The sequence below is a fragment of the Phocoena phocoena genome, chromosome 11 (genome assembly GCF_963924675.1).
Source record: "Phocoena phocoena chromosome 11, mPhoPho1.1, whole genome shotgun sequence".
NCBI classification, from domain to species: Eukaryota; Metazoa; Chordata; class Mammalia; order Artiodactyla; family Phocoenidae; genus Phocoena; species Phocoena phocoena.
In genome coordinates this window covers 10,274,954-10,302,849 of record NC_089229.1, presented here as the reverse complement: position 1 = coordinate 10,302,849, position 27,896 = coordinate 10,274,954, and the positions used below count along the sequence as shown (strand labels likewise).

The following is a 27,896-nucleotide window of genomic DNA, read 5'->3' as shown; positions in this document are numbered from 1 at the left end:
GCGGCTGCTCGGGCAGGTCCGGGCAGGGCCGGGCGGGAAGCAGGCAGCCGATCCGGGACCCCGCTCCGGAGCCGGAGCGAGGACTCCGAGGCCGCGGCCCCGCCTCCTCCCCGCCCTGCGCCCGCCGATAGCGGGTCGCGCCCCAAGCTCCAAGCCGCGCCGGCTGGGCCGCGCCGGAATCACAGCCGCAGCCGTAGCTGGAAACCGGCCCGAGCCGGGTCCGAGGGTGAAGCCCGGTCCCGGCGGCGCCAGGAGCCGGGCCCGAGCCCCGCGCGGCTCATGGCGGGGCCGCGGGTCGCGCTGCTGGCTTGGTGCCGCCGCCAGTGCGAGGGCTACCGCGGTGTGGACATCCGCGACCTGAGCAGCTCCTTCCGGGACGGCCTGGCTTTCTGCGCCATCCTGCACCGGCACCGGCCCGACCTGCTGTGAGTGCCGGGAGGGCGGGCGGCCGGCCGGGGCGCAGGGCGGCGCGGGCTCGAGGTGGGGACCCCCGCCCCGCTCAGTGACGCGGAGCCGGGGCGGCGGCAGGCGCCGCCCCCGGAGGCCGAGACTCCCACCCTCCCGCGGGCCCCCAACGCCTCAAGGAGACCCTCTGATCCAGGGCACCCCTCCCCCACTTGGCCTCTTTGACCCCGCCCACTGGAACACAGCCCGCCCCCCATGCCGGTCTTTCTGCTGAGGCCCTGGCCCCGCCCACAGGGCACTGATTTCCGCCCAAGGGACACCGAAGCCTCCAAGGCCTTGCCTCTTTGAAGGAGCACCGAGCCCTCCTTGGGGACCCTGGGCCTTTCTTACACTAAACTCTTAAACAGGCACTCTGAGCAGCCCCCTCCACGTGGGGCATTGAGGCCTGTTCCCTCTGTGGGGCCCCCTTGCTTTGATTCCCCCATGCGATCATGTTTCCAGGGCACTAGCACAGTGCCTGGCACAGAGGAAACCCTAGGTTAATAGAGGTCAGATGAATGGATGTAACCCCCTCCCCATTAGGGCACAGACCTGTCTCCCCAGGTGTGTTCCGCATGTCTCTGCTGTCCTCAGTGGGGCAGGGAGGCTGAATGAAGACTCCTAGGGTCTGACCTACAGCCCTAATGGGCTGCTCCAGGGTGTGAAATGGCCTCTTCTTGCCCCCAGGTGCCCAGTGAGGTTCCACGGGAAAATTTATTCAGACCCCAGAACAGTTGACTTGGTGTTTCTATCTCAGCTCCCTCTTCCTTGGGCCCTGGAACCTCTTCCATTCATTCATTCATTCATAAAACACTGAGTGCGTGTTTATCTGGCAGCTGCCATTCCTTGTACTTCTGGTCTCATCTGCAAACTGGGGACAAGAGTCATGGTCCTTGTCTGTCTTGCTTACAGCCCCTCAGACAGGGCTCCCCAAGCCTGACAGGGCCTGGAGTCTTTGTGTGTCTGTTCCACCTCCTGTGCTCCCCAAAGACAGCACCTGGGAGGCTTTGATGAAGGAGGGAAGGAAGGGAAGGATTGCCTCAAGGATTCGATGGTGTAGATGCATTTAGCTTATTCTGTACCATGTAGGTGGTGGGGTGGGCCCTGGAGGAGTGGGTTTTGGGGGTTGTGGATTCAGAAGCGAACGAGATGAGGTGGAGATGTAGGTGGGCTGCTGCCTCTTGTGGGGCCTGTGGCACGGGGTAAGGGGGCTCAGGAGCCGCGCCTTGAAGGTTGGAGAAGGAGGGCACCCAGATTGGACCCACGCATTAGAGCGGAGGGCTCAAGGGGTCTTCTGTTTTGGCTGGGGGGCAAGTGGTGAGGCAGGGTTGGCCAGCGTGTGACAGGACTTAGGTGTCAGGCTAAGCCACGCAATGGACCCGAGCCTGCCAGCACAAAGTGCTGGGAAAATCACTGGATCCCTCCAGGCATCAGCTTCCTGGTCAGTAAAGGGGGGCTGATAATAAGACCTACCTCCCAGGATTGTTGGGAGAAATTAAATGGGGCAGTGAACATTCAGTTAACATTAGTTATTATAAGAAGTGTTATTAAGCAGGAAGGGATGATGAAAGTGTCTCATTCCTTCGTTTATTCCACAAATGTCTGCAGAGTTATACTCTGTGCTGGACACTGTGCCTGGTAATGGAAATAGCTACTAACCAACCAAGAGGCAAACCCCACACAGTCTCCCATGGCCTATGGGGGTAACAGATGTATAAGCAGTGCTGATAACTCCACGTGGGAAGTGCTGTATCAAAGGGCTAGGTTGGGAAGGCCTCCCAGCCGTCACATAGACTTCAAGGAGATAGCAGGAGCTGGGTCAGGGCTGAGGGAAGGGCATTCCCGGCAGAGGGGACCACCTGAGCAGAGACACAGGCGGCACTGTTGGAGCCCATAGCACAGGGCAGGGAGGGCTGGGAGATGTGGCTGGGCCAGAGTGCTTAGGGCTTCCTGCTGGCTAAGGAGGGTGGATGGGGCCACAGGGAGGGATGTGGCTAGAGTTCGTGTGGAGCGGAGGGGGCTTCCCTCCTGCGAAGAGATCCAGAATCAGGTCCAGGCATTCATTTGCAAGGCAGGCCAGCATCTGGGCTGCCAGCCCATTGCACGGGAGAAAAACCGAGGCCCAGAGAGGCATAGAGAGGCATAGAGAGGACCTCGGTGATGGCTAGGGAGGATCTCCATGAGAGTAGGGCTGGGGTGGGGGCGAGGGCAAGCACCATCTTCTAAAGTGGTTCAGCCTTCTCGAGCTGTGGGCTCATTCCCCCTCCTCAAATCTAGGCATCTTTAAGCTCCCTTGAGGGACCATGTGGGTTTCATTTTTGTGCTCCTCACCTCCCCCAGAGCCAAATAGAACTTCCCAGCCTTCGAAAACTCTCAGAAAATATGTTTCCAAAGCCTAGATGTTGATTAGGGACGAAGGTAGGGGAGGGAGAAGTGGAGGAAAAATTGTGGTACGTGGGGACCTTTACAGTTTTCACGCTGTTTCCGGCATTTACGCATTCAGTAGACATTTATGGAGTACCTACTAAGTACGGGGCACTGTGGAGGGTGTTGAGTGCACGCCGTGAGCAAAATGTGACCCTGGCCTTCTAAGAACACTGCTGGGAGACTGAAATAAACGGCCCAGACAAGCTGCTTTTGTCTCATTCAGCCTCAGAACAAGCTTTTGTTGGGGGCTGGGCTGCTGTCACAGTGTCCCCGAGGTTTAGAGAGGTTGTGTAGCTTGCTCGGTGTCACACTCTTAGGCAGTGGCCAAGCAAGGGGAGGAGTTCGGGACCCAGCTGAGGGGAGAAAGAAGCGGTCTGGCCAGAGGTGGCGAAAGGGGCTGAAGTACATACACAATCCCCTCCCCAGTCCACTCGGCCTTTTGGCCTTGGGCACCTCCTGGGGTTTGCAAACTACTCCTTCCTGCCTTGGCCCACGTTCACTGTACCTTGATCTCTGCCTGGAGAAGTTAGCAGGCAGGTGGGCAGGAGGAGGAGGGCTCTCTTGTGTCTGTGAGGCTGGCCTCTAACAAGACTGGTCCTCCCCACCAGCCTGGGAGGTGGCACGAGGGCTTCCCCTAGTTTGCAGATGGGAGAATGAAGGCCACGAGGACTGCCGACCCGCCCAAGGTCACACAGCCTGACCTGGAAGAGCAGGGCCTGGGACCCAGACTTTGGAGGCCGTACTGCCTTCTCCGGCCTCTGGGCCCACGTCTCAGGCAGTCAGGCTGCAGTTTCCAGCCGTAGAAGGACAAGGCTTGGGGCGGGTGTACCCAGGAGGCTGCTGGGCAAGAAGGCTGGGTCTCCTCCGCTGGTTTCAGCCACTCCAGCAGCTGGAGCCAGGAGGTGGGGAGGGGAATAAATAAAAGCTAGGTTACTCCGGCAGGCCCTGCCACTTCTCACCTGTCCCAGCTTAGGAACTGGGACACCCTTCACTGCTCCCCGAAGGATGGTGCCCCTAGGAGTGGCTCAGCGGGGTTGGCCGACCGTTCCGTGCCAGCAGCTCTGGAGAATGTACTATTTCCAGGCTGGTTCCGACTTGTTCTATTCCCGGCCCCACTGAGACAACATTCCTCTTCGGCCTGGGTTAGGGTTTCAGCAAGTTGGTGTGGCTGTCCAGGTTTGTGACAGGCAGTGGAAGGAACAGAAATGTGGATTCCCAGGACGGCTTCCTCTTCCCGGGGTGGCTTCCTCTCTCTGGGCCTCAGTGACCCTATCTGTAAAGTGGGGTAAATACCTGCCAAGTAGAGTTGAAAATAAATTCAAGACAGGAGCTCAGCCTAGTTCTCAGCGTGAGGTCAGCAATCTGTGGGTGTCCTTGTTGTCGCCAGCATTGGTCCTGGTCTTAGTTTTGTCTTTGCCACTGAGTCAGGACATGGCTTCCTGGGGGATAAACTCGAAGCTGGGGCTTTTCAACCCCGCCCCTTCTGAGTGATTTCCAGCCTCTGCTTGGAGGCCCCCGGGGGCCATGTGCTCATTCTCTGCCCCACCTGGCAGCCCCCGCTCTATTAGCACGTGTTCCTTGCCTCAGTTTCCTCCTCCACAGTCCACAGACCCCTCCCCCAACCCTGCTGAGACCCAGGCTGGCTGGGATGTGGTCACCTCCACTGGTCACACCCCTGCCCCAGCCCTCTCCTCAATGCTCCTCCCCCACTTTGTCTCTTGCAGAGAGTTTGATTCACTTTCCAAGGACAATGTCTTCGAGAATAACCGTTTGGTGAGTCCCCCAGACAGATGGAAGCCCACGAGGCTGTGTGTTTTGGGAGGGTGTGTGTCGGAGGGCAGGGGTCTTGCAGGGCAGGAGCTGAGGTGAGGGGCTCATGGACCAGCTCCCAGAGCAGCTGCCTTGCACTGGGGCCCTGGCCGCTCCTCTCCCCACCCCCTGCTCCCCTCTGGCCGACTTGTGCCTGGAGCACCAGACCTTCCCCTTCTCCAGGTCACAGTCACCCCTGCCCTCGTCCCCCTCATCCCGCTGAGCAAAGCTGGGTCTGTGCAGAGTGGCGCCCACTGACCCTGCCTCGTTTTCCTCTTCCTGCTTGTGACTGCTTCTGTGCATGCCCCATCCTTCTCCCACCCCTGCACCTGCCCTCCACCCCACACGTTCCCACCCCCCCCACCCCCCCCCCCCACCCCCCCCGCCTCAAACCTTCCCCCACCCTGGCATCTGCACGCCCCCAGGCCTTTGAAGTGGCTGAGAAGGAGCTGGGAATCCCTGCTCTCCTGGACCCCAGTGACATGGTCTCCATGAGTGTCCCTGACTGCCTCAGCATCATGACCTACGTGTCCCAATATTACAACCACTTCGCCAGCCCTGGCCAAGGTGAGAGGGGTGCAGCCCTTCGGGGAGGCTGGCCCTGGGGGCGGGGCATGTGTCACACTGTCTTCTGAGGTGCAAACAGGCACAGGGAGGCAGCTCATCATTCATTCACTCACTGAAATATTAATTGAGTAAAATAACACTGTGCTGGGCCCGGGGGGCACAGCGGTGAAGGAGATCACTGCCTTCGGGGAGCTCATAGTCTGGCGGGGGAGACAGACAACAAACGCGTGAACCAGTAACTGAGTGAAATAATGTCAGAGGAGGGAATTTCCTGGTGGTCCAGTGTTAAGGACTCGGCGCTCCCAGTGCAGGGAGCACGGGTTGAATCCCTGGTCGGGGAACTAAGATCCCACAAGCCACTTGGTGCGGGGGGAAAAAAAAAAAATTAATAATGTCAGAGGAGACAAAGCAGGACGAGTGCATCCACTGTCTGTGAGTTCACCTCTCTGGCACCCACCCTTACTTCCTGTTTGCAGACGCCTCCCTGGGTTTTTCCCTCCGGTGGGGAAGTGGTCCTGTAGGGCTGTTGTGTAGCATCTCCCCCAGCAGTGACCTTCAAGGCCTGAGAACTAAGAAGCTGGGGAATTGTGTGGGGTGGGATAGGGGGGTGGGGGTGGGGGGATGGAAGACTGCAAGGGTATTTCTCGGCCCTGAGTCAGGTCACTGGGTGGCTACTGAGCCTCCTGCCTGGAGAGTCCCCATGTGGGAATCTCTCCTGGGCCTTGTCTTCCGCAGAGAGGAAATGGGCTCAAAGAGGGGAAGGGAGGAGCTCAAGGTCATACAGCAGGAAAACCAAGTTCGGGTGTCCCGACTCCTGCGCTGTGTCACTGCTGTCAGGGGTCCTCTGGGGGTGGGCACCTTGCCCCTCCGCTGCCATGTCGGTCCTTCCTCCAGCCTCTGCTCTCCATGTGGACAATCTCAGCCCATCTCTTAAAAGAAAAGTACTCTAGGAATTTTATTTTTAATAAAATTTAATTTAATTTTAAAAGTATTCTAGGATTTTTTTTTCTTACTAGGAGTAAAACATGCTTACTGTAGAAAATTAGAACATAGAAAACATAAAAATTAAAAGATTAAAATAATCTGTTACTCCCCATCCCCCCCCATAATGCTAGGGATTAATATTATAATTGAACAAATAACATTATATGTATTTTACTAGAAATAAAAATGAAAGTATTTCTCAACTGCCGAGTGTCTGGTGAGAGGCAGCGTGGACTGAACGTTTCTGTGCTGCCATTTACTGTCTGGGTGACAGTGGGCCACAGGGTCACCTCTCGGCTTAGGGTCCCCTTTGCAGTGAGGATAAGAACAGCACCCATCTCACAGGGTTAATGGGAGTAAATGAGGAAGGATGACCTGTGTCTGGTCCTTATTGAGGACTCAAGGTTACTATTATTATTACTTTTTTATTCCATTGGTTAGAATTTAGCTTGCTCACCTAGAATCACAATTCAGTCTTATCTTCTGGAGGGTTCCCTGTGGCCAAACCCCGATCTCCCTCTACTAAGCTCTTCTCTGGAGGGCCTCCTTCCGGGGACCTGCGGGCTGGGCAGGTGGAGCAAGGCCCTTGGTAATACTGTCGGTGGTGCCCACTTTGTTCCCGGTCCTCACCAGGCACCCTGGGGGTGAGGTCGCCCTGGTGGCCCAGCTCCCCGTGTTCTGCCGGGGCAAGAGCACCCCCTGGGCCTGTGGGGAACTCCTGTTGCTAAAGGCACAGCTTGTGCTACCATACGGCTTGGCCCCTAAATGCAAACCATTTTTATCCCACCTGCTGCTCAACCAGAGGGAATGCAGCGAGGTGTTCCAATGCTGGAGGCGAAGCTGGCTCTTAGGCTCCCCCAGATGGTCCTCTTCTGTACTTTCTGGGTGAGGGGAGGGATTTCAAGGGTAATTTTGACCAGGCTTGACTTTCACTGTACTGGGTAACTTTGGAAGCTGGCCGTGGTTGAGACAACACCGTGCCGTGCTCTCCTTTCATCTTGTGCTAGGCTTTGTGGAGGCCGGTGACCCTGGGCATGTCAGCTGACCCCTGACCTCCAGGAGCCACAGCCTAGTCTGGAACCAGAGTGTGACGGAAGGAAGCCCAGTGGCTGAGGGACTCAGAGGAGGGGGTAGGGGTGACAGGGGTGGTGTCATCAGGATGAAGCCCAGTTTCTTAGTGGGGCCCCTGAGGGCCTCTCCCGACTTAGCTTAAGCCACTCACTGCCCCAGCTGTAGTCATACTGAATTTCTTGTGCTGCTTTGAATGTATCACATTCCTTTACTGCTAAGCCTTTCTTCTTGGTGATCCTCCAGTCCCTGTCCTCACCGCCCATGCTCTGGCACACTCTTTCCTAATCATCCTCTCACCCCACATTTTGCCTCCTCCAAGCAGCCTGCCCTGATATACTCCAGGTGTTCTTATAGCCCCCTGCCCCATGGTGAACATATAACACTCTGGTCATAGTATCTCAATTACTCCCTCTCCCCTGTAGACCTGCTACATGACTCCAGCACCTGGTACTTATTCATTCATTTAACAAATATTTATTTCGCCTCTACTGTGTGCCAGACACTGTGCTAGGTGCTAGGGAGAGAGCTGAGAACGATACAGACTCACAGAGCTTGCAGTCTAAAGGATGGGGGAGGGGAGAGAGAACAAAGTAATTAATATAATTGCAGATAAGTCCGATAAGCAAACAAAATAAGGTAATGGTATAAAAAGCAATGAGAGGGGCTTCCCTGGTGGCACAGTGGTTGAGAGTCCGCCTGCCGATGCAGGGGACGCGGCTTTGTGCCCCGGTCCGGGAGGATCCCACGTGCCGCGGAGCTGCTGGGCCCGTGAGCCATGGCCGCTAGGCCTGTGCGTCCGGAGCCTGTGCTCCACAGCGGGAGAGGCCACGGCAGTGAGAGGCCCACGTACCACCAAAAAAAAAAAAAAAAAAAAAAGCAACGAGAGGAGGGAAGTGGCTATTTCAGGTGAGTAGTCATGGAGGACTTCTCTGAGAAGGTGACATTTGAGCTAAGCCTTGAACAAGGAGGAGAAGGAGGCCATGTGAAGATCTGGGGAGGAATATTCCAGGCAATGGGGCAGCAGGGGGCCTGTGTGCTCCAGGGGAGTGAGGGGGAAGGAGGAGGTGAGGCCAGGGTTGGGGTAGCAGTAGGGGGTGGGGGTGGTGGGGTAGTCGTGGTGGTAGGGAGTGGGCTCCAAATTTTTGACCATGACTCATGGTAAGAAATATGTTTCCCATTATAATCCATGTTCATGTACACATATGTCAATGAAACAAGTTTCAGGAACCGATTCTTCCCCTTAAAACAGGAGATGCCCACAGATATTTCCTTCTAATTCATCTTTACAGTATGCTAGTTGCAGTCCACTCAGTTGATTTCAGGGTCCGTTAATAGATTGTGACCTGAGGTTCTGGCAATGCTACCTTAGACTAGTGAGGAATTTGGATTTTTTTTGGCCGGGCCTCACAGCTTGCAGGATCTTAGTTCCTCAACCAGGGATCCAACACAGGGCCCCCTGCATTGGAGGCGCCTAACCACTGGACCACCAGGGAGTTCCCTGGATTTTATTTTATTTTATTTTATTTTATTTATTTTTTTTATTTTGCGGTACGCGGGCATCTCACCGCTGTGGCCTCTCCTGTTGCGGAGCACAGGCTCCGGACGCGCAGGCTCAGCGGCCATGGCTCACGGGCCCAGCCGCTCCACGGCATGTGGGATCTTCCCGGACCCGGGCACGAACCTGCGTCCCCTGCATCGGCAGGCGGACTCCCAACCACTGCGCCACCAGGGAAGCCCCCTGGATTTTATTTTTAGGAATTAGCATAGGGCTTCCCTGGTGGTGCAGTGGTTAAGAATCCGCCTGCCAGTGCAGGGGACACGGGTTGAAGCCCTGGTCCGGGAAGATCCCACATGCCGCGGAGCAACTAAGCCCGTGCGCCACAGCTACTGAGCCTGCACTCTAGAGCCCGCGAGTCACAGCTACTGAGCCTGCGAGCCACAACTACTGAAGCCCGTGCGCCTAGAGCCCGTGGTCTGCAACAAGACAAGCCACTGCAGTGAGAAGCCCACGCACCGCAACAAAGAGTAGCCCCCACTCGCTGCAACTAGAGAAAGCCCGTGCGCAGCAACAAAGTCCAACTCAGCCAAAAATACATAAATAAATTTATTTAAAAAAAAAAAAAAAAAGAATTAGCATAGGGCTTCCCTGGTGGCGCAGTGGTTGAGAGTTCGCCTGCCGATGCAGGGGACACGGGTTCGTGCCCCGGTCCGGGAAGATCCCACATGCCGCGGAGCCTGCGCGTCCGGAGCCTGTGCTCCGCAACGGAAGAGGCCACAACAGTGAGAGGCCCGCGTACCGCAAAAAAAAAAAAAAAAAAAAAAAAGAGCATACAGTAGTATTGATTTATGTTTTGGTATACAGTTCTCTGAATTTGGGGGTTTTATTTTAATCACTGGGTACAGAGTAGGTGCTTAGTGGGTATTTGCTGAAGTAGTGAAGGAGCAGGGTCATGGAGGAGGCGGGTGGGCTGGGCGGTGGGTTTCTTCTGGTTCGAGGGCGTGCAGGCAGGGTTCCGGGCTGCACCTGCCCACTTGGGCTTGGGTGGGGCAGCTCCTCGGCCCCAGGGAGCCAGCCCATCTTCCTGAACCTTCAGGCCGGCGCCATGTGGTTCCTCTTCTTTCCTTCCCTTCACCTGTTCAGCCTCGTGGGAAGGAAGCTACCCGTCCTTTCACATGTTGGGTGCTGATGGTTCTGTGCTTGTCCTGGTGCCTTATCTTACTTTATGTTTTTAAAATAAATGTATTTATTCATCTTTGGCTGCGTTGGGTCTTTGTTGCCGCACGCGGGCTTTCTCTAGTTGCGGTGAGCGGAGGCTACTCTTCGTTGCGGTGCACGGGCTTCTCATTGCGGTGGCTTGTCTTGTTGCAGAGCGTGGGCTCTAGGCACACGGGGTTCAGTAGCTGTGCCTCGGGGGCTCTAGAGCGCAAGCTCAGTAGTTGTGAGGCACGGGCTTAGTTGCTCCGCGGCATGTGGGATCTTCCCAGACCAGGGCTTGAACCCGTGTCCCCTGCATTGGCAGGCAGATTCTTAACCACTGCACCACCAGGGAAGTCCCTGGTGCCTTATTTTTCACACTGCCCTGTGCAGTGGGAGTCACTGTTCCGCTTTGCGGAGGCCTGGCAGGGTTGGGTAGCTTGCCCTTGGCACTTAGTTTGGAAGGAGGCATCCCCTGCCTGTGTGAAGTGGGAGCCTGGTCCTACTGCGTCAGTGGTCTGCCCTCAGGTGGTAGCCATGGAGCTCAAAGCTCAGGCCAGGTTGGGCCTCCTGGACCTCCAGGGTCTCCAGCTGCCTCAGAGTCTCTTTCTGGTCTCTTGGCAGCCGGGGTCTCATCACCCAGAAAGGGCCTGGCAGCATCCTCCCCGCCATCCAAAGCACCCACTCCCGCGGAACCAGGAGACAGGGCTCAGGTAGGCAGATGCCGGGGGTGGGCAGGTGGGGTGGGGGGACAGCTGCCACTGCCGCGTTCCGCGGGTGTTCTTGGTCCCTTTCCCGTTGGCTTTGGGACTAGATTCTCACAGGCCAGGCCAGGGCGGTAGGGGCAGGGGATGGCAGACCTGGGAGGGGCACAGGGCATCCACAGCATTGACTCTCCATCATGGGACTCACAGGACTCTCCAATGCAATACAGCAAATTCTCCCCTTGATTCCCGTGAGACAGAGCTTTAAACTTCCTAGGGGGATTCTGCTTAATCCTCTCAGCAACACTGGGAGGTGGGTATTGTGTGTCCTGACGTACAGATGAGGAAACTGAATCTCAGAGAGGTTTGGTCATTTGTTCAAGATCTCTCAGCTGGGAAGTGGGGGCCTCACTGCCAGCCCCCTGCTCCAAGATGCTTAGGGGATGACACCAGCGTTTCACGTCTGGACAGCACTTCACAGTGTGCAGAGGGCTTTTCCCACCTGCTCCCAACTGCGCCTTGCTGGAGGACCTCTTGAGGGACAGGGAGCCCAGCCCACGGTGGGTGTCCAGTGAGCATGTGCAGGGCTGAGACAGGCAGGGGTTATAGGATTCCATTTGGCAGGTAGGAACCCAAGGCTCAGAGACGAAGACAGCTTGCTCAAGGTCACAGTGCTTAGAAGCTGAGAAACTTGGCCTTAAATCTGCTTGGTTCTAGTTGGGGGGACAGAGGAGGCAGACGAGGTGGGCCTAAGAGGGCAGCCACCTGTCAGGCAAGGCCCACCTGTGGGGACGGGAGCAGGACAAGAGCAGCTCAGGCGAAGGGGTTATACAGCCGGAAGCTGCCTTCCTGGCGGACAGGGCCCCAGAAACCGGAAGTCTGGATTTTTGTGTTTCCACCCTGACTCAGTGACCTTGAGCAGGTCTTTCCCCCTTTCTGGACTTCAGTTTCCTCATGTGCAAAGCAGTGACAGTCCCCACCCTCTGCCCTTCTGGGGCTCTGACGGAGTGTGTTAGCACTGCTCACTCTTGGGAGATGGCCACCGTTAGAGCGGGGAACAGGGAGTGTTCTTGAACAGGAAGGCTGGTGACCCCGACCCAACCCCCAGTCTGTCCACCCCGTTCCCTGCAGGGCGATGAGTGTTCCTCGGGCAGCCTGTCAGAGCAGGGCGCCCGCCGGACCCCCAGTAGCACGTGTGCGGCCTGCCAGCAGCACGTGCACCTGGTGCAGCGTTACCTGGCCGACGGCAAGCTGTACCACCGGCACTGCTTCCGGTGAGTGGGCGGGCCCTGGGGGGCAGGGAGCTTCCCTAGATCCAGCACCATGGTGTGTCAAGCCCCTTGGCAGGCTCGTCATGCTGGGGCATCTTGCTTTTCCCCATTTTACTGATGAACAAACGAAGGCCTAGTGAGGGGAGAAGACTTGGTCAGTCACAGAATTAGAGACAGAGATGGGGCCAGAGCTCTTTGAGACTAAGTACCTGATGATGGTTAGGGAGCAGAATGTGCTCTAAGAGCTGTTGAAAAAAGAAAGCATTTAAAAAATCTTATTTTAGTTTTTTCTTCCTTTTTTTTTTTTCTAAAGAAAGCAGTTAAAAAAAGAAATCATAGTAACAACTTGCTTTCAGTGTGTGGTTCCCAGGGGAAGCCAGGTTTAAGAAAAATGGAATAAGAGGCAGGGAAAATATAAATAGCTTAGAGAATGTATGAAAACGATTTATATGTTAGAAAAAAAATCAGCAAAGAAAATTGAATAGTCCATGGAAACCAGTGACTGGGAGTTATAGTGTGTATTCAGTTGTGGTTTAGAGTATGTGTGTGTGTGTGTGTGTGTGTGTTGTGTATGTGTGTTGTGTGTGTGGTGTGTGTGTGGTGTGTGTTGTGTGTGTGGTGTGTGTTTGTGTGGTGTGTGTGTTTTGTGTGTTGTGTGTGTGTGGTGTGTGGGTGTGTGTTGTGTGTGTGTTGTGTTTGTGTTTGGTGTGTGTTGTGTGTGTTGTGTGGGTGTGTTGTGTGTGTGTTGTGTGTGTTTTGTGTGTTTTGTGTGGTGTGTGTGGTGTGTGTGTGCGGTGTGTGTGTGCGGTGTGTGTTGTGTGTGTATTTGGTGTGTGTTTGTGTGGTGTGTGTGTTTTGTGTGTGTGTGGTGTGTGTTGTGTGTGTGTTGTGTTTGTGTTTGGTGTGTGTTGTGTGTGTTGTGTGGGTGTGTTGTGTGTGTGTTGTGTGTGTTTTGTGTGGTGTGTGTGCAGTGTGTGTGTGTGCGGTGTGTGTGTGTGTGTGTGTGTGTGTGTGTGTGTGTGGTGGCTGGACCTGCAGAACTGAGGTGTCATGGGGGAAAAATCTCGAGGAAGGAAACCATTGCACAAACAGTCACGTCTGGCCATCAGGGCAGTGTTTTAAATACCCTTTATGGTGACATACATTTGTCACTGTGACCAATTGTTAAGTACATCCCTGAAATCAAACTTGTATGAATAGATGCACAACTGGAATTAGAGTTTCATAAAACAAGTGTGATACATTCTGATGTATCTTATTTTATTCTATTTCATAACAAAACAAAACAAAAACGCCTGGTTGGTTGAAAACCACTAAATTGATTTCTTGAGCCACTAATGAGCGGCAGCCCGCACACTGGATGGAACCTCCGTAGGAGCTGGGGGAACCTTTGCTTCCTCTTACAGCAGAAACTGAAGGCGTGTTTCACAATTTATGTTGCTGATTTCACATGGTTTTATTGTTCTGGTGTGATTCTGACATTTACCCTTTTTCTTTTCCGCTGGGAAGTTCTGGGTACTGAGACGGGATCCAGGCTGGCAGTTGGGAGGAGGGGTAGCCAGCACCCTGGGCCGGGCTGCCTGGCTAAGTTGATCCCCCCATCCCACCCCACCCCTGTTTTCCCTGGCAGGTGTCGGCGGTGCTCCAGCACCCTGCTCCCCGGAGCTTACAGGAGTGGGCCAGAGGAGGGCACCTTTGTGTGTGCGGAGCACTGCGCCAGGCTGGGCCCTGGTGGGCGGTCAGGGGCCAGGCCCACACTCCCCCCACAGCCAAAGCAGCAGCAACTTACAGAAGAAGCCAAGGATGTGGAGAGAGGCGGCCCCAGCCCTAATGCAGCTGCAGGGCCCGAGGTGGACGTACCCAAGGCCAGCCCCGAGGGCCGACCCCAGATCCCCACCAAGCCCCAGCTTCCCGGCAAACCACAGGAGCTGGCCAGCACCCCGGGCAGCCGCCCCACACCTGCCCCCAGGAAGGCCTCTGAGAGCACAGCCCTGACGCCCCCCACGCCCCGGCCCCGGTCCAGCCTGCAGCAGGAGAACTTGGTGGAGCAGGGAGGCGGCAGCGGCCTCGTGAATGGTGAGCAAGGGCTCGACTGGGGCTGGGCGCTTCCTGAGGTGTGCCTGGCGTTTAAACGTACACGTGCCTGGGAGTATTCATGGGGCCGTGCTGTCCGTGCCTGTGTGTGCTGTGGATGTGCTGGGGACGACTGTGGTGCTGAGGTTATTAATTCACACAGCAAACAGTTACTGAGGCCCCTCGGTGCGCGCTCTGTTCTCCATGCTGCAAGGACACAGATCCCTGCCCCATTCTGTGTGCCCAGGATGTGTGTCCTTTTGTGTCCATCTTGTGTGCTTCAGTTTCGGGGTGTAGGGAGTGTACATCATGTGTGCCTGTGTCCCGAGTGTGTCTGGTTCTGTGTCCACACTCAGGTGACCTCCCCTCCCAGGCCCAGCCTGTGTGCTTGTCCACATCTGGATGTCTGGCAGGGGACAGCTCAGGGGCTGGGGGTAGGGGAGGGTGTGTCCCTGGTCAGATGGGCCCCTGGGGCACTCCCCAGGCTGGCCTGTTCTGTAGTGGAGACCCCTGCCTCACCCCTCATTGTCAGACCTTCCCACATGGCCTTCCTGGGCTTCCATAAGCTCATGGAAACATGGTTCCTTGTAATCTGAGATGTGCTGGGCAACTCTTATCAGAGGAGGCCCAGGGGAGGGAGACTCCCAGGGTCTCCCTCTGGGACTTGTTCGTTCTGTTCCGCACTCATGGAGGCCCGTTCCTGAGCTGGACGCTGGGGATAGAGATACTGTTCAGACCTGTTTGTGCCTTTGAGGTGCTGCCAGTCTCGAGGGAGAGATGGACACAGACATGAGGATTTTGGTAGAATGTAGATGTCTGTTAAGATGGGGGAGCAGAGGCTATGGTGGGATTCACGGAGGACACTTGGGAGTCAGGGGAGGCTTGCAGGAGGAGGTGACCCTGGGGCTGAGTTGAAACAATATTTCCTGTCCACTTTGGGGAAGTGTCAGAGGGGCACTTGGGTTCCCCCTTCTTTTTTTTAAAAATAAATTTATTTATTTTTGGTTGCTACGCATGGGCTTTCTCTGGTTGTGGCGAGTGGGGGCTACTCTTTGTTGTGGTGCACGGGCTTCTCATTGCGGTGGCTTCTCTTGTTGCGGAGCACAGGCTGTAGGCGCGCAGGCTTCTGTAGTTGTGGCTCGCGGGCTCTAGAGCGCAGGCTCAGTAGTTGTGGTGTACGGGTTTAGTTGGTCCGCGGCATGTGGGATCTTCCCAGACCAGGGCTCGAACCCGTGTCCCCTGCACTGGCAGGTGGATTCTTGACCACTGCGCCACCAGGGAAGTCCAGGGTTCCCCCTTCTTAACTGAAATACGAATGGGGTCTCTAGGTGTCCTGGCCTTGCCCCTTTGACCTTCTCTACCTGTCACCTTTGGTGTTTATCTAATCTCCCTGAGTGCTGGGCTGGGGAGGTAGGAGGGTGCAGGTGAGGTTGCCATGGCCACCTGGAGTCCATGACCTGCCAGGTGGGACGGAAGGGCATCCTTGGTAAGGCAGGCGCTTGGGCTGGCTCCCTTGGTGCCCCACTGTGCTGTCCGGCTCACAGCCGCCCATGAAGACCTGTTTCATTCTCCTTTCCCATCTAGGGAAGCTGCATGAACCCCCCATCCCCAAGCCCAGAGGGACACCCAAGCTGTCAGAGAGGTATGCTGGCCCTGAGGGGTTTCAGGGCCCTGGTAGGGGGAAGGGGAGTACCCTGGGGTCTGGGCGGGTAACAAGGCCATATGACCCACCAGCACACCCTCCCGCGAAGGGGTGGGGCTCATCTCTGGGGGCAGGAGCCTGTGCCCACACCCCCTTCCCTGTGGCTCCCCTGGGACCCCCTCTCCTGCCTGTGGAACGAGGGAGGCCTAGGCCTCGCTCCTGGCGTCGTTGTGCGAATCGGCAGCAGAGTATAGAAGACGCAGCAGAGCTCAGCTGTACACCTGGCTCAGATCCTCCAGCCCTGGGACCCTGTGCCACAGGCGAGGACATCGGTTGCCGGCTGTTCTTTGGGAGCTGTGTTTCCCCTGTATGGTCCATGAGAGAGAGGGCCGGGGAGAGAGAGCCAGAGACAGAGGAAGGGGAAGGGAGAGGCCCCCTTCTTTCTGTTTCAGCTCTGGGCCCAGGCCGGCCCCACCGGGCTGGGGTGCGAGAGGAGAAGGATGCAGTTTCTCATCCACCCCCTTTGGGCTGCACTCAAGACTGTCTGCGGAGAGAAGGACATGCCCCCCTTGCCTCCTAACGATTCTGCTTCTTCCTGCCTCTGTCCAGGACACCAGCCCCCAGGAAGGACCCCCCATGGATCACACTGGTGCAGGCAGAGCCGAAGAAGAAGCCAGCCCCCCTGCCCCCGAGCAGCAGCCCCGGGCCGCCGCCCCCGGGCCGGGACAGCAGGCAGGTGGAGAACGGAGGTGTGCATGAGGTGGCTGGCCCGGAGCCCAAGCCCTACAACCCCTTCGAGGAGGAGCAGGAAGAGCCCCCATCTGCACCCCGTGCAGCCACCGGCCCTGCCCCGACTCACCCGGAGTCCACACCCAAGTCCCTGCACCCCTGGTACGGCATCACCCCCACGAGCAGCCCCAGGACAAAGAAGCGCCCCGCCCCCCGAGCACCCAGTGCATCCGCCCTTGGTGAGTGGCGTTCTCGGGAGCTCTCCTGACAGTTGGGACTCTGGGGTTGGGCACCTGGGTCAGCCCAGGGCCAGGGAAGGGCACGTGGTGCCACAGGATCCCCTCCAGGCCAGGTGCCGTGTGTGTCATGTCTGTCCTCAATCCTTGAGCAAACCTGTGAGGTAGGTATCATACCCCATTTTGTAGGTGAGGAAACTGAGGCACAGAGAGGGTAAGCGATTTGCCCAAAGCCTCACAGCGCTGAAGCAGTGGAGGCGGGATGTGAACCCAGACTCCTGGCTATACTCTTAACCCTTTGTAACCCACCTCACAGGGCTGTTGTGAGAATTAAACGTGTTATCCATCGATGTGCGTAACACCGAGTTAGGCTCGTGGAAAGCACTGGGCAGGGGTTAGCTCCAGCCCTGCCCATCTAGTCACTCTCCTCCAGTTGCCAGGCGCCTCGGGCTCTGAACTGGCTGCGTGGCACGGGTGCTAGTGGCTCTGAGCAGTTCCTCCCCTGTGTCTGTCCTCCGTCTCCCCATCCGGGATATGGAGGTGGTGGGCCAGCTCCCAGGCGCTGTGCCTCCCTCCGCCCAGCCCTCCCTCTCGCCGTCTTGCAATCTTCTCGGGCCCTGTGCCTGGCCACCTTCCACCACAGCTGGGGTCCAGCTGCCTCTGAGACCTCAGTGGGAGCCCCTCAGACAGTGGGTCCGAGGGCACATTAGAGATGACCGGAGGCCGGTGTTCAGGTGGCCCAGGCCCCCCTCTCCGGCCCCTGCTGGTGCCCTGGGACCCTCCAGCTGAGCATGGCGGGTCAGTTGATTGGAGGTGATGCCGGGTGGGAGATGCAGCCAATGGGATGAGCTCTGAGTCAGATACAGCTTGGTCCAATCCCAGCCCTTCTCCTCTCTGAGTCTGTTGCCTCCTCGGAAAGCGCAGAAGATACTCTGAAGCATGGTGTCCCTCAACGCATGAGGATGAAACTGGCATGGGGCAGTGCCTGGCCTGGCGCCAGCCACCGCCAGGGCTGCCTGCTTCTCCCTCCCACCTCTGCTTGGGTCAGAGGCAGAGAAGGCAGACAGAAGCAAGGCCTTTTTTTGGCCTTTTCGGTTTGGCTTTGCTTTGGGTCACATCAGACGTGGGAGGGGAAGTGGAGGCTGCAGCCACGCTGGATGGGGAAGCGAGGGCCGTAAGGAAACCAGGGCTGTGACGTGCCGTGAGGCGCACGCCAGGGCCCGAGGAGCGCAAGGTGACTTGGGATGATTTGTCTGCCAGTGACCTTGGTCCAGTCACACCTTTGCTGTCCTCTGGGCTCTTGCCTGTCTGGATGTGGAGGACTTGGGTTGCCAGGGCCTGCAGCTCTGTCGAGAGTGGAGCGTGTTAGGTGAGGCCGGAAAGCCTGACTGTGCCCCCTCACGTGGCACCCACTTGTGTGTGTGTTTGTACAGCTCTCCACACCTCTCGCCTGTCACACTCGGAGCCACCCTCAGCCACCCCGTCGCCAGCCCTCAGCGTGGAAAGCCTGTCATCTGAGAGCTCCAGCCAGCCCCCAAGTGGGGAGCTTCTGGAGCCACCAGTTGTGCCCAAGAGCTCCTCAGAGCCTGCTGTCCATGCGCCGGGCAGCCCTGGGACCTCGGCCAGCCTCTCTGCCAACTCCTCCCTGTCCTCCTCTGGGGAGCTGGTACAGCCCAGTGTGGACCGGACACCTCAGGCCAGCCCTGGCCTTGCCCCCAATACCAGGGGCAGCCCAGGTCCCCCTCCAGCCAAGCCCTGCAGTGGTGCTGCTCCCACCCCTCTCGTGCTGGTTGGAGACAAGAGCCCTGCGCCTTCCCCTGGAACCTCGTCCCCACAGCTCCAGGTAAAGGTGAGTGCCTCACCCTCGCTAAAGGCTGCTGTCCTGTCTAGTGGCCGTGGGCCTGGTCTCAGGGCGGGGTCTCTGATCCTTCCATCGTTGCTGGCCCTGACTTGTTGGGTGACCTTGGCTGTGCCCATCTACCCATTCACCACTGCGTTCACTGAGGCACGGCTCCACCTCTCCATCCTTTCATCCATTAGCCAGACCTCCCGTCCATCTGTTCATGTCTCCACTTGCCTGGTCTTCCATGTCTTGAGGCGTCTAGCCCTTATTTACCTGCCTAGCACATGCACGTGCCCATTTGGGACGCATCCACTAGCCACCACTTAACCCACACATCCTTCCGTTCACCCTTCCATTCACTGAGGTCCTATTTGTGCCAGACCCTGGCACAGTGGCATTGAGACCTTGTCCTTGCCCTCTAGGGGCTCACAAGCTGCTCAGGGAGACAGGCCTAGGTGATTGTCCTACAAGGCCGCCTGGGGTAGAGCGCAGAGGGGAGGGGATGACTCCCTTCTTGGGGTCATTTTCCTTCTCCAGAGACCTCAGTCTCCCCTCCTATAGAATGGGGCAGATGGTGTTCATTGAGTCCCTCCTGTGTGTACGGGCTGGCCTGGGCTCCAGAGGTGAGATGACCGTGGCGATCCCTGCCCCCCAGGTGCTCACAGACAGGTCGGGGTAGGGTACTGGGATGACTGTGCCTTGTGTAGAGTTTGTTTTTGGCGGGGACGGGTAGAGGAGGGGTCGGCCCTCAACAGGCAGAGGGCCGAGGAAACAGCTTTACTGGGTGCTTCTCTTGTGTGCCACTGCAGGGGTGCGGACAGCCCGTGCTGTGGGCTCCCCTTCCCAGGCCCCTTCCCAGGCTGGCCCCGCGCTTCATCCCCTCTGGGGGCTGCAGTGGGCACGAGGAGGGTCTGCTGGACACCCATCCCTGGGAGCTCGTTTTCCACTTGACCTCTGTGGCTGGTGAAGCACTTGTTTCTCAGTGTCACGCCAAGAACCAGGGGTAACCAGGGGTCAGGACATTCCTCTGGGCACCTAGTTCATGAGGGGGCCTCTCCTGCCACCAGAGTCCCTTTGCACCGCCAGGTTCTGATTCTGCCTTTTTTCCCGTACTCTGCAGCCCTCTGAGGGCCCGGCTGTAGTCCTGGTCTGACCGACCTGACAGAGGATAAGTCTGGGGAGGAGCCTGAGCTGCTGGTCTGTGCGCCTTTCAAATGCCACTTAACCTTCCCTGGCCTGGGCAGCAGCCTCCTGTCCAGCTCTGTCACCACCTGCTGTGTGACCTGGAGAAGGCCCGTCCCATCTCTGGGCCTCAGGGTGTTCTGAGGAGCCCCAGGACTCCTTGCTGTGGGAGGTGGGGGAGGGAGTTGACTTTGGACGCCGCTCCCTTTCCCCCTGCGGGCAGCTGCCTTTCAGCATGTTTCCTGTCCCAAGGTCTGTGAAAGGTTGGTCTGAAGGAGTTCTGTGGCTGAGAACCCTTGAGGGACTCAGGGGCCTTTGGGCTGTTTGGCCCTGCTGGGCCCCTCTGGGTGTGACTGTGGAGGGTGTGGGCAGAGCCCAAGAGGACTTCCTCCCGGGGTGCCCCATCCCTTACCCTAACCCCAGGATTCGGAGAGAACCCGAGACAGTGGGGCCAGGAGACAGGCAGGCCCCTTGGGCGGGTGCTGCCCTATGGGGCCCAAACTATCACCCTGCTGAACCTGTGGCCTGGCACTTCCCTCGCTTCAGATCCCAGAGCAGCCGCCAGCCTGAAGGAATCTCCCCCAGGCTGGCACAGGTGAGGTGAGTGGGGCTCCTCCCTCCCCCCAGCTGTTGGAAAGCCCAGTAAATACTCCTGGGAACACTCCACGGCCTCAAGTGATGCCTGGGGAGGGTGGTTGGAAGATGCTGGCACTGCCCACGTGGCAGGCAAGGCCTGTCCCAGTGGGGGGCCTGCCCGGCTGTGCTGGCCTCAGGACAGGGATTACCCCAGAAGGACAGAAAAATGCAAGAGGATGGGGCTCTTCCCTGGGCAGGAAGGGAGCTACCTTCCTCCTCCCTCTACTGATAGCAGGTTCCCTGTTTTTGCTCTTCCTGGCTGGGGGACCCTGGGCAAGGAGCTGAACCCCAGAATCCCCGCTGGAAAAGGGGTGGTTGTGAGGCCTGGATGAGCTGCTATAGCTCTGTCCCACCCTACACTGCATGTCCTGACCACTGCCCCCAGCGCCGGAGGGCTGCCCCAGCCTGAAATAGAGTCTCACTGCCGCTTGGGCCCTTGGGAAGAGCGTGACCTTGAGCCAGTTACTTAACGTCTCTGAACTTGAGTTTACTCAGCTGTAAAATGGGCGCGACACTACCCACCTTGGGGAGTGGTTGTGAGAATTGAACAGGAATGTAGAGAAGTATCCAGTGCGACAGCAGCACACGGGAGGCGCTGGGAAGTGGAAGTGTTTGTTGAATGACTGAGTTCCTCAGAGACTGGCTGCTGGGGGATTCTGTCTCTGCCTGATTCCTACCACCCGCTGCTTTCCATGGTCCCATGTGATCAAGCTGCCTGGGTCTTACTGACCCCTCCCTGACTTACCTTCTGCCACGTCTCCCTGCCTTTAGTCTTCCTGCAAGGAGAATCCTTTTAACCGGAAGGCATCACCCACAGCGTCCCCAACCGTAAAGAAGGCCACCAAAGGCTCCAAGCCAGCGAGACCGCCTGCCCCAGGACACGGCTTTCCGCTCATCAAACGCAAGGTACAGCTGGGAGCCCCAGACCACTGGCTGCCTGGGCCCGGGCCCCCTCCCTTGGCCGCCTCAGGCTTCCCGTGGGACTCTGCCACAGGATGGGCTGCCTGGGCAGCTTCCCTCAGATGCTGGAGGGGGCATGCTTGGGAGGCCCAGCTGGGAGATTTATTAACTTGCAGCCAGGGGGATTTTGAGCAGATTAGCTGCTCTGACCAAAAGCATTGGGTGATGCATTTAAATTGTTACTAATAATAGTTCAAGGATCTGAAGCGTTCACGTGACAAACAGCTTAGCGTGTTCTCAGGTTTCTCTGTCTAATAGGGTCACTTTCGCACATTGTGATATATTTTCTGGAGTGGCAGAGGAGGGGAGGAAGTTGCCAGAGAGAAGCAGGAAGTTGTATCGCCCTCTGGGCGTGCCTGTCTGGAGCTGGGACCAGGGGCATGGCAGGGGCGTGGCTGTCCCTACACCCATCCCTCGCCACACTGGGGTGTGGGACAGAGCCAGGGCGCAGGGCCTGTGGAGGCCAGTGCTGGCCGGAGAGAAGAGGGAAGTTCCTCTTCCTGGCGGCCAACAGGTGGGAGGGCGGGCTGACCTTCAGATAACTGGGCGCTATCGGGCAGGTTCAGGCTGACCAGTACATCCCCGAGGAGGACATCCATGGGGAGATGGACACCATCGAGCGTCAGCTGGATACCCTGGAACACCGTGGGGTCCTGCTGGAGGAGAAGCTGCGTGGTGGAGTGGACGGTGCGGGAGCTGCCGGGGGCCTGGCGGGTGGGACTCGGGTAGGGGGAACCTCTCTTCCAGGGTAGGAGCCGCCATGGCCCCTTTGAGGGTGGGAACTGCCTCCAGCCCTGGCCTCAGTGGGCATCTGGTTTCCAGAGGGCCGTGAGGATGACATGCTGGTGGACTGGTTCAAGCTCATCCACGAGAAGCATCTGCTGGTTCGGCGGGAGTCCGAGCTCATCTATGTGTGAGTCCTTGCTCCCCTTGGCTCCTGGCTCTTCCCCCCAGGATCCAGGCAGCCGCAGAACTAACAGTCACCTTATTCCCACCTTCCAGCTTCAAGCAGCAGAACCTGGAGCAACGCCAGGCCGACGTGGAGTATGAGCTCCGGTGCCTTCTCAACAAGCCAGGTGAGTGTGGCCACACCCACTCCCCAGACACCTGCCCTGGGGCCTGGTGACATGGAGGAGTGGGCTGGGGAGTAGCCCTGATGGGGATGCACGGGCAGAGTCTGGGAACAGGGCAGGGGGTGCTGTCTGGGTCATAACAGGTGAAAAATAAGCTCAAGCCAAGACGGGAGAGGGAACGGCATGGCCAGCGTGGGGCTGTGACGTCTGTGGTGTCGGGATGGCAGGCCTGCAGAGAACACCGAGACCAGGAGCAGACTGGCTTGTTTTTTTTTAGATGTTGGGGGTAGGAGTTTATTAATTAATTAATTTATTTTTGCTGTGTTGCGTCTTCGTTTCCGTGCGAGGACTTTCTCTAGTTGTGGCAAGCGGGGGCTACTCTTCATCACGGTGCGTGGGTCTCTCACTATCGCGGCCTCTCTTGTTGCGGAGCACAGGCTCCAGACGCACAGGCTCAGTAGTTGTGGCTCACGGGCCCAGTTGCTCCGCGGCATGTGGGATCCTCCCAGACCAGGGCTCGAACCCATGTCCCCTGCATTAGCAGGCAGACTCTCAACCACTGCGCCACCAGGGAAGCCCCCTTTTTTTTTAAATAAAGTATTATTTTTTAATATTTTTGAATTTTATTTATTTTTGGCTGCATTGGGTCTTCGTTGCTGCCTGTGGACTGTCTCTAGTTGTGGCAAGCGGGGGCTACTCTTCGTCGCGGTGCACGGGCTTCTCATTGCGGTGGCTTCTCTTGTTATGGAGCAAGGGCTCTAGGCACGCAGGCTTCAGTAGTTGCAGCACTCGGGCTCAGTAGTTGTGGTGCACGGATGGGCTTAGTTGCTCCGAAGCATGTGGGATCTTCCCGGACCAGGGATCCAACCCTTGTCCCCTGCATTGGCAGGCGGATTCTTAACCACTGTGCCACCAGGGAAGTCTCGACTGGCTTGTTTTGGTACCCTCCTCTCCTGGAAGGTGTGGGTGGGCTCCTGGTGGGGAGGGGTCAGGCTCCATCCAGGGCCCAGGGCTGCCTTGCTGAGCAAGGGAGAGCAGGTACGGTACCTGTCCAGAGGCAGCTCTGGGCTCATGGCCGTTAGGCCAGAGCATGGCAGGGCTCTGCTGGTGGGGGGAGGGCCAGTGGAAGCGCCCCTGCACAGCGTGGCTCAGGGTGACTCTGGGAGGGAGGGATGGGATGTGCTGGGAATGGGGCGGGGCCATGGGAGGATTGGGTGTGTCGTCACACAGCCCTGCGTTCCGCTGCTAACTTGCTGGGGGCCCTTAGGCAGCTTCCTTAGCCCCACCGAGCCTCAATGGCTTCATGTGTAAGACAGGGTTGAAGGTGCCCGCCTGGGAGGGTATTCTAAGGCCCAGGAGCCGGTGCATGTGGAAACAGTCTGTGCCCTATGAGGGGCTGATGGCTGATGGTTATTATCTGGCTGAGTTGGGGTCTGGCCATGACATGGGGTGAGCACAGCTGTGGGCTGAGAGAGAGCACAGGACTGTGGAGTGTCCAGAGGCTGGAGCCAGGGCTTTTGACCACTTCCTCTGGCCCAGGTGGTAGGAATCGCTGTTGCCATTTAACAGATGAGGAAATGAAGAGCCAGAGAGGCTGAGAGTCTCGCACATTGGTGGTGGAGCTGGGCTTCTAGCCACTGTCTCTGACTTGGGCATGTCCCTGCACACGCAGGCCCTCCTGCCGGCTGGGACAGTGGCCCTGCTTTTCCACTGACCAGGGAACTTGGGAGGCTGGATGTGACCCAGAGGCAGGAGTGTCCCTGAGGAAGTCACAGAATGTCCCAGCTCTTTGCTGCCACCTATGAATCACTCCCAAATCTCTGGAGGCTGGGGCGTGGCCGCCACTCAGAGGAAGCCGCAGCGGCACCTTGTGGTCGAAATGGGGACAGCACCTCCGTACCCCAGGCCAGCCTGGCCCTGGGCTTTTTGTGTTGCTTCTCCAGTCCTCTGTGTGGTGGCAACATCGGGGCTTGTCATCCTGTCCTGGTTGTTGCCTTCGGAGGGTGAGACTTGTTCATAAGGCCCCAGGTGGGCTGGAGATCCATAAGACACTGTAAGGGCTGTAGCTTGGATCAAAGCATTCCAAGGCTGGCCGGGTACAAGCACTGGCTCCACCCTTGCTGTGTGACACCAGGTCAAGGACTTAACTTCCGCAAGCCTCGGTTTTCCCACACGTAGGTCGGGGACATAACTTACCCAGGCCCCAGATTTGGGAAGCAGCAGAGTAGGATTTGAACTGGGGTGGTGACTCTGAAACCCACGTTGTCCCCAGGACTATGCTGGGTCAACGGTTCCAGTTTTGGCAAGAGGTGGTGGTAGGGGCAGATGTTGTGGAGGGAAGGTCAAGTGCCTGTGGGCTGGGTGAGAGGAATACCAAGGTGCAGGTGGGCCTCTGAGGGTGGTTCTGTAGGATGGCTCAGGTTCTTGAGAGGAGGCTGGAGGGGCAGCAGGTGTCTGACACATCAGGGACACCTCCTGGCAGGGCTCCCTGCTCCCAGGGACCCCTCTAGTCCACCCTCCTTCATGGCATTAGATGAATGCCCCAATATGCCCCTTGGGTCACATTGCTTCTCCTGCATGAGGACCCCTGGGGTTCCCTGTTATCTCCCCACCCCTGCCCCGCTTTGGCCAGCTCGCCATTGGAGGCTCTCAGCAGACCCAGCCTGAATCCTTCCCCCAGGAAACCACCTAGTGAGCATTTGTTGAATGAGTGCACGAACACAGCAGGAAACTCTTTGTTCTGTTCTCAGAACACGTGTTGTGCTGGACCTCCCGGAGCCCCCTTGGAGAACTTTTTTTTTTTTTTTTTTTTGTGGTACGCGGGCCTCTCACTGTTGTGGCCTCTCCCGTTGCGGAGCACAGGCTCCGGACGCGCAGGCTCAGCGGCCATGGCTCACGGGCCCAGCTGTTCCGCGGCATGTGGGATCTTCCCGGACCGGGGCACGAACCCATGTCCCCTGCATCGGCAGGCGGACTCTCAACCACTGCGCCACCAGGGAAGCCCTGGAGAGCTTTTTTGGTAGGCAGACTGGTATCCTTGGTCTCTCCTAGGACAACCTTCATTTCTCCAAAAATCTGTAATCCCCACCCATCTGGGCCCCCTCCCTCAGAGTGTCCAGCGTGGGGCTGGTCTGCAGCCACCCTTAGCACTTAGGCGTTAGTTCCTCGCTTCCTGGGACTCACGTCCCCAACTTTTCTCCTTGGGCAGAAAAGGACTGGACAGAAGAGGACCGGGTCCGAGAGAAGGTGCTGATGCAGGAGCTTGTGACCCTCATCGAGCAGCGCAACGCCATCGTCAACTGCCTAGACGAGGACCGGCAGAGGTGACGTGGCTGGGGGAGGGGTTCCCCGGGGCTTCCTGGGGGCGGGGCCTGCTCAGCCTGCGTGGACTCGGAGCCTGGAGGGGCCTGAGAGATTACCTCGTCCTACCTCCCGTGGGACACTCAGCTTCCCTTTCTCATTTCAGGGAGGAAGAGGAAGATAAGATGTTGGAAGCCATGATCAGGAAGAAAGGTGAGGCCCCTCCTGGGGCTCTGGCCCACTTGAACTCCTGGAGGGTGGGGGGTAGGTTGGACAGAGGGTTGGAGTGGGCGCTACAGGGACGGTGTGTGCAAACTCCTAGCCCCTGTTTTGCCAAGAAGGCCGTGTGTAGCAAGGCAGGTCACCCTACGGCCAGGAGAGTGGGCGTGGGATGCCCTGGTGCCCACAGGGAGGACGGTGGCATGTGGGAGCATTTCCCAGGGCGCGTCTGCCTTAAACTGTGCGTTCCTCCTTGAGATCTGCAGCTGGTCTAGGAGGGGTCTGTGGGACCAAACAGCAGGCCCTCCCGCAGATACGATAGTGCCTAGAATGGTTAAGAGAGCACTGGGCTGGGAGGCAGGAGCCCTGGGCCTAATCTTGGTTCCACCAGTGACTCATTTTGTGGCCTTGCAGTTAAGTCTGGGCTCCAGTTAGACTGGATTCCAGTCCCAGCTCTGGCACTTCCCAGCTGGGTGGCTTTGAGCCAGCCACTTCACCCCTCTAGGCCTTGCTCTCCTTGTCCATGGAATGGGGGTGATGGAGGCACCCACCTCCCGGGCATGTGCTGAGGATGACTGAGGTAATGTGTATAAAGCACTTAGTCCAGGGCCTGGCACCCGCAAAAAGCTCGGTTGGTGTTAGTCTGTTTCAAAACTCACATTTTCCTCGTCCATAATAAGTTAGGGGCTGGGCGAGATGATTTCTGAGGTCTCTTCTACCTCTGACAGTCAGTGTTCGTGTTGTAACCCACAGAGCTGTGAGCACCAGCCTAGGGGAACCAAGCCTTTTAGAGATGAACGTCTGCCACGCTGTAGGGCTCCCCCATTGCTTTCACGGGCGCTCGTCTCCCGATCCCTGCCAAAACACTGGGAAGGGGTAGGGTCTCGTCCTAGAGACAAAGAACTGGAGGCTCAGAAAGGTGAAGGGGCGTGCGCATGGTTCCAGGAGAGGTGGTAGCGGTGGGCTGAGCCTGTTGGCCGGCGCTCCTAGGCCATCACCACCACCCCCGCCCTGCCCCGATCGACTCCCCTCTCCCTTCTGCAGAGTTCCAGAAGGAGGCTGAACCCGAGGGCAAGAAGAAGGGGAAGTTCAAGACCATGAAGGTGCTGAAGCTGCTAGGAAACAAGCGTGATACCAAGAGCAAGTCCCCGGGAGACAAGAGCTAACAGTGCGGGCTGCCAGCTGGGGACGCCACCGCTCCTGGCTCGGCCCCCGGGCTGTGCTCTGCCAGGGACGCCCAGCTTCCCTTCAGGATCAGTCGAGGGGAAAGATGACTTAAGGGGAGGGAGCCTCTGGGTGATGGCCTCTCCCTCCTCAGGGTCCTGTGGCTCGTCTGGGCCAAAGAGTTTTCTTCCCTCTCCTCTGAGCCACCGGCAGCTGTGCCTCAGCCCTGCCCAGCCTGGCTGTGATGACCCCAGATGCTGTGACTGACCCAGGGAGCGAGCTGGCTCCTGGGTCCGGGGAGCGGCCGCAGCCGAGCACACCCGCCCCTCGTCCCACTCAGCATCTGGCCTGCCGTGCAGGGCAGCTCCTTGGTCCCTCTTCCCTTCTGTGCCACGTGCAGAGGGGAGCCTTACCTGTCAGAGTCTCTGGGTCTTTCTGCCCACGAGGTGGGCCCGGGGTGGACCTCTGGCCTGGGTCTCCCGCCCCGGCCCTGGTTCTGAGTCTCTGTCTTCCTTTCGGTGCAGGCGGCCCTGACTCTCTTTCTCCTCACTCAGGACCTCTATTTATGAAGTCTTTTAATTAAGTTCGAGGTAGTTACTGTGTCCTCAGACACGAATGGGCCTGGACAGATCCCTCCCTGTGTTGCTCAGAGTTCTAGGAGCTTCCCTCGTCTCCCCTCATTCTGTAGGAGGTCTCTCTGTCCAGGACACCTTGCCGGGGTGGGTGGGAGCCGAGTGCCGAGCCCCCGCAGGGAGGGTCCCGGGGACGCAGGGCCCAGCTGCGGTTCTGGCCCTGCCCCTCGGCCAGATCAGCAGCGGGCGGGGCTGCTGCCGTAGGTGCTAACCCTGGTCCTTTACCACACTGCGG

General features: G+C 57.9%; 1 protein-coding gene across 3 annotated transcripts; it reads left to right on the top strand.

Annotated features, from left to right (window-relative positions):
• Positions 1 to 279: 279 nt before the first annotated feature.
• On the top strand, positions 280 to 27,031 carry MICALL1 (MICAL like 1). Of its 3 annotated transcripts, none has more exons than XM_065887505.1 (16): positions 280 to 425; positions 4,596 to 4,644; positions 5,106 to 5,247; positions 10,622 to 10,710; positions 11,833 to 11,975; positions 13,603 to 14,048; positions 15,630 to 15,687; positions 16,297 to 16,655; positions 18,086 to 18,495; positions 21,085 to 21,219; positions 21,834 to 21,960; positions 22,096 to 22,186; positions 22,276 to 22,349; positions 25,555 to 25,669; positions 25,813 to 25,859; positions 26,910 to 27,031. In XM_065887505.1, the coding sequence occupies exons 1-16, from the start codon at positions 280 to 282 to the stop codon at positions 27,029 to 27,031; spliced, it is 2,553 nt and encodes an 850-aa protein (XP_065743577.1). The 3 variants fall into 3 exon arrangements, with proteins under 3 accessions (XP_065743577.1, XP_065743576.1, XP_065743575.1); XM_065887504.1 differs by having other exon boundaries at positions 18,086 to 18,501; XM_065887503.1 differs by having other exon boundaries at positions 18,086 to 18,501; positions 25,813 to 25,875; positions 26,899 to 27,031.
• The last annotated feature ends 865 nt before the right edge of the window (positions 27,032 to 27,896 follow it).

What these genes read in the sequence shown, in the direction of transcription:
- MICALL1 (XM_065887503.1), top strand. Translation starts at nt 280, where the DNA reads ATGGCGGGGCCGCGGGTCGCGCTGCTGGCTTGGTGCCGCCGCCAGTGC. An exon ending in CGGCAGCGGCCTCGTGAATG is followed by an intron (nt 14,049 to 15,629) that starts GTGAGCAAGGGC and finishes TTTCCCATCTAG; the next exon opens with GGAAGCTGCATGAACCCCCC. An exon ending in CCCCACAGCTCCAGGTAAAG is followed by an intron (nt 18,502 to 21,084) that starts GTGAGTGCCTCA and finishes CCCTGCCTTTAG; the next exon opens with TCTTCCTGCAAGGAGAATCC.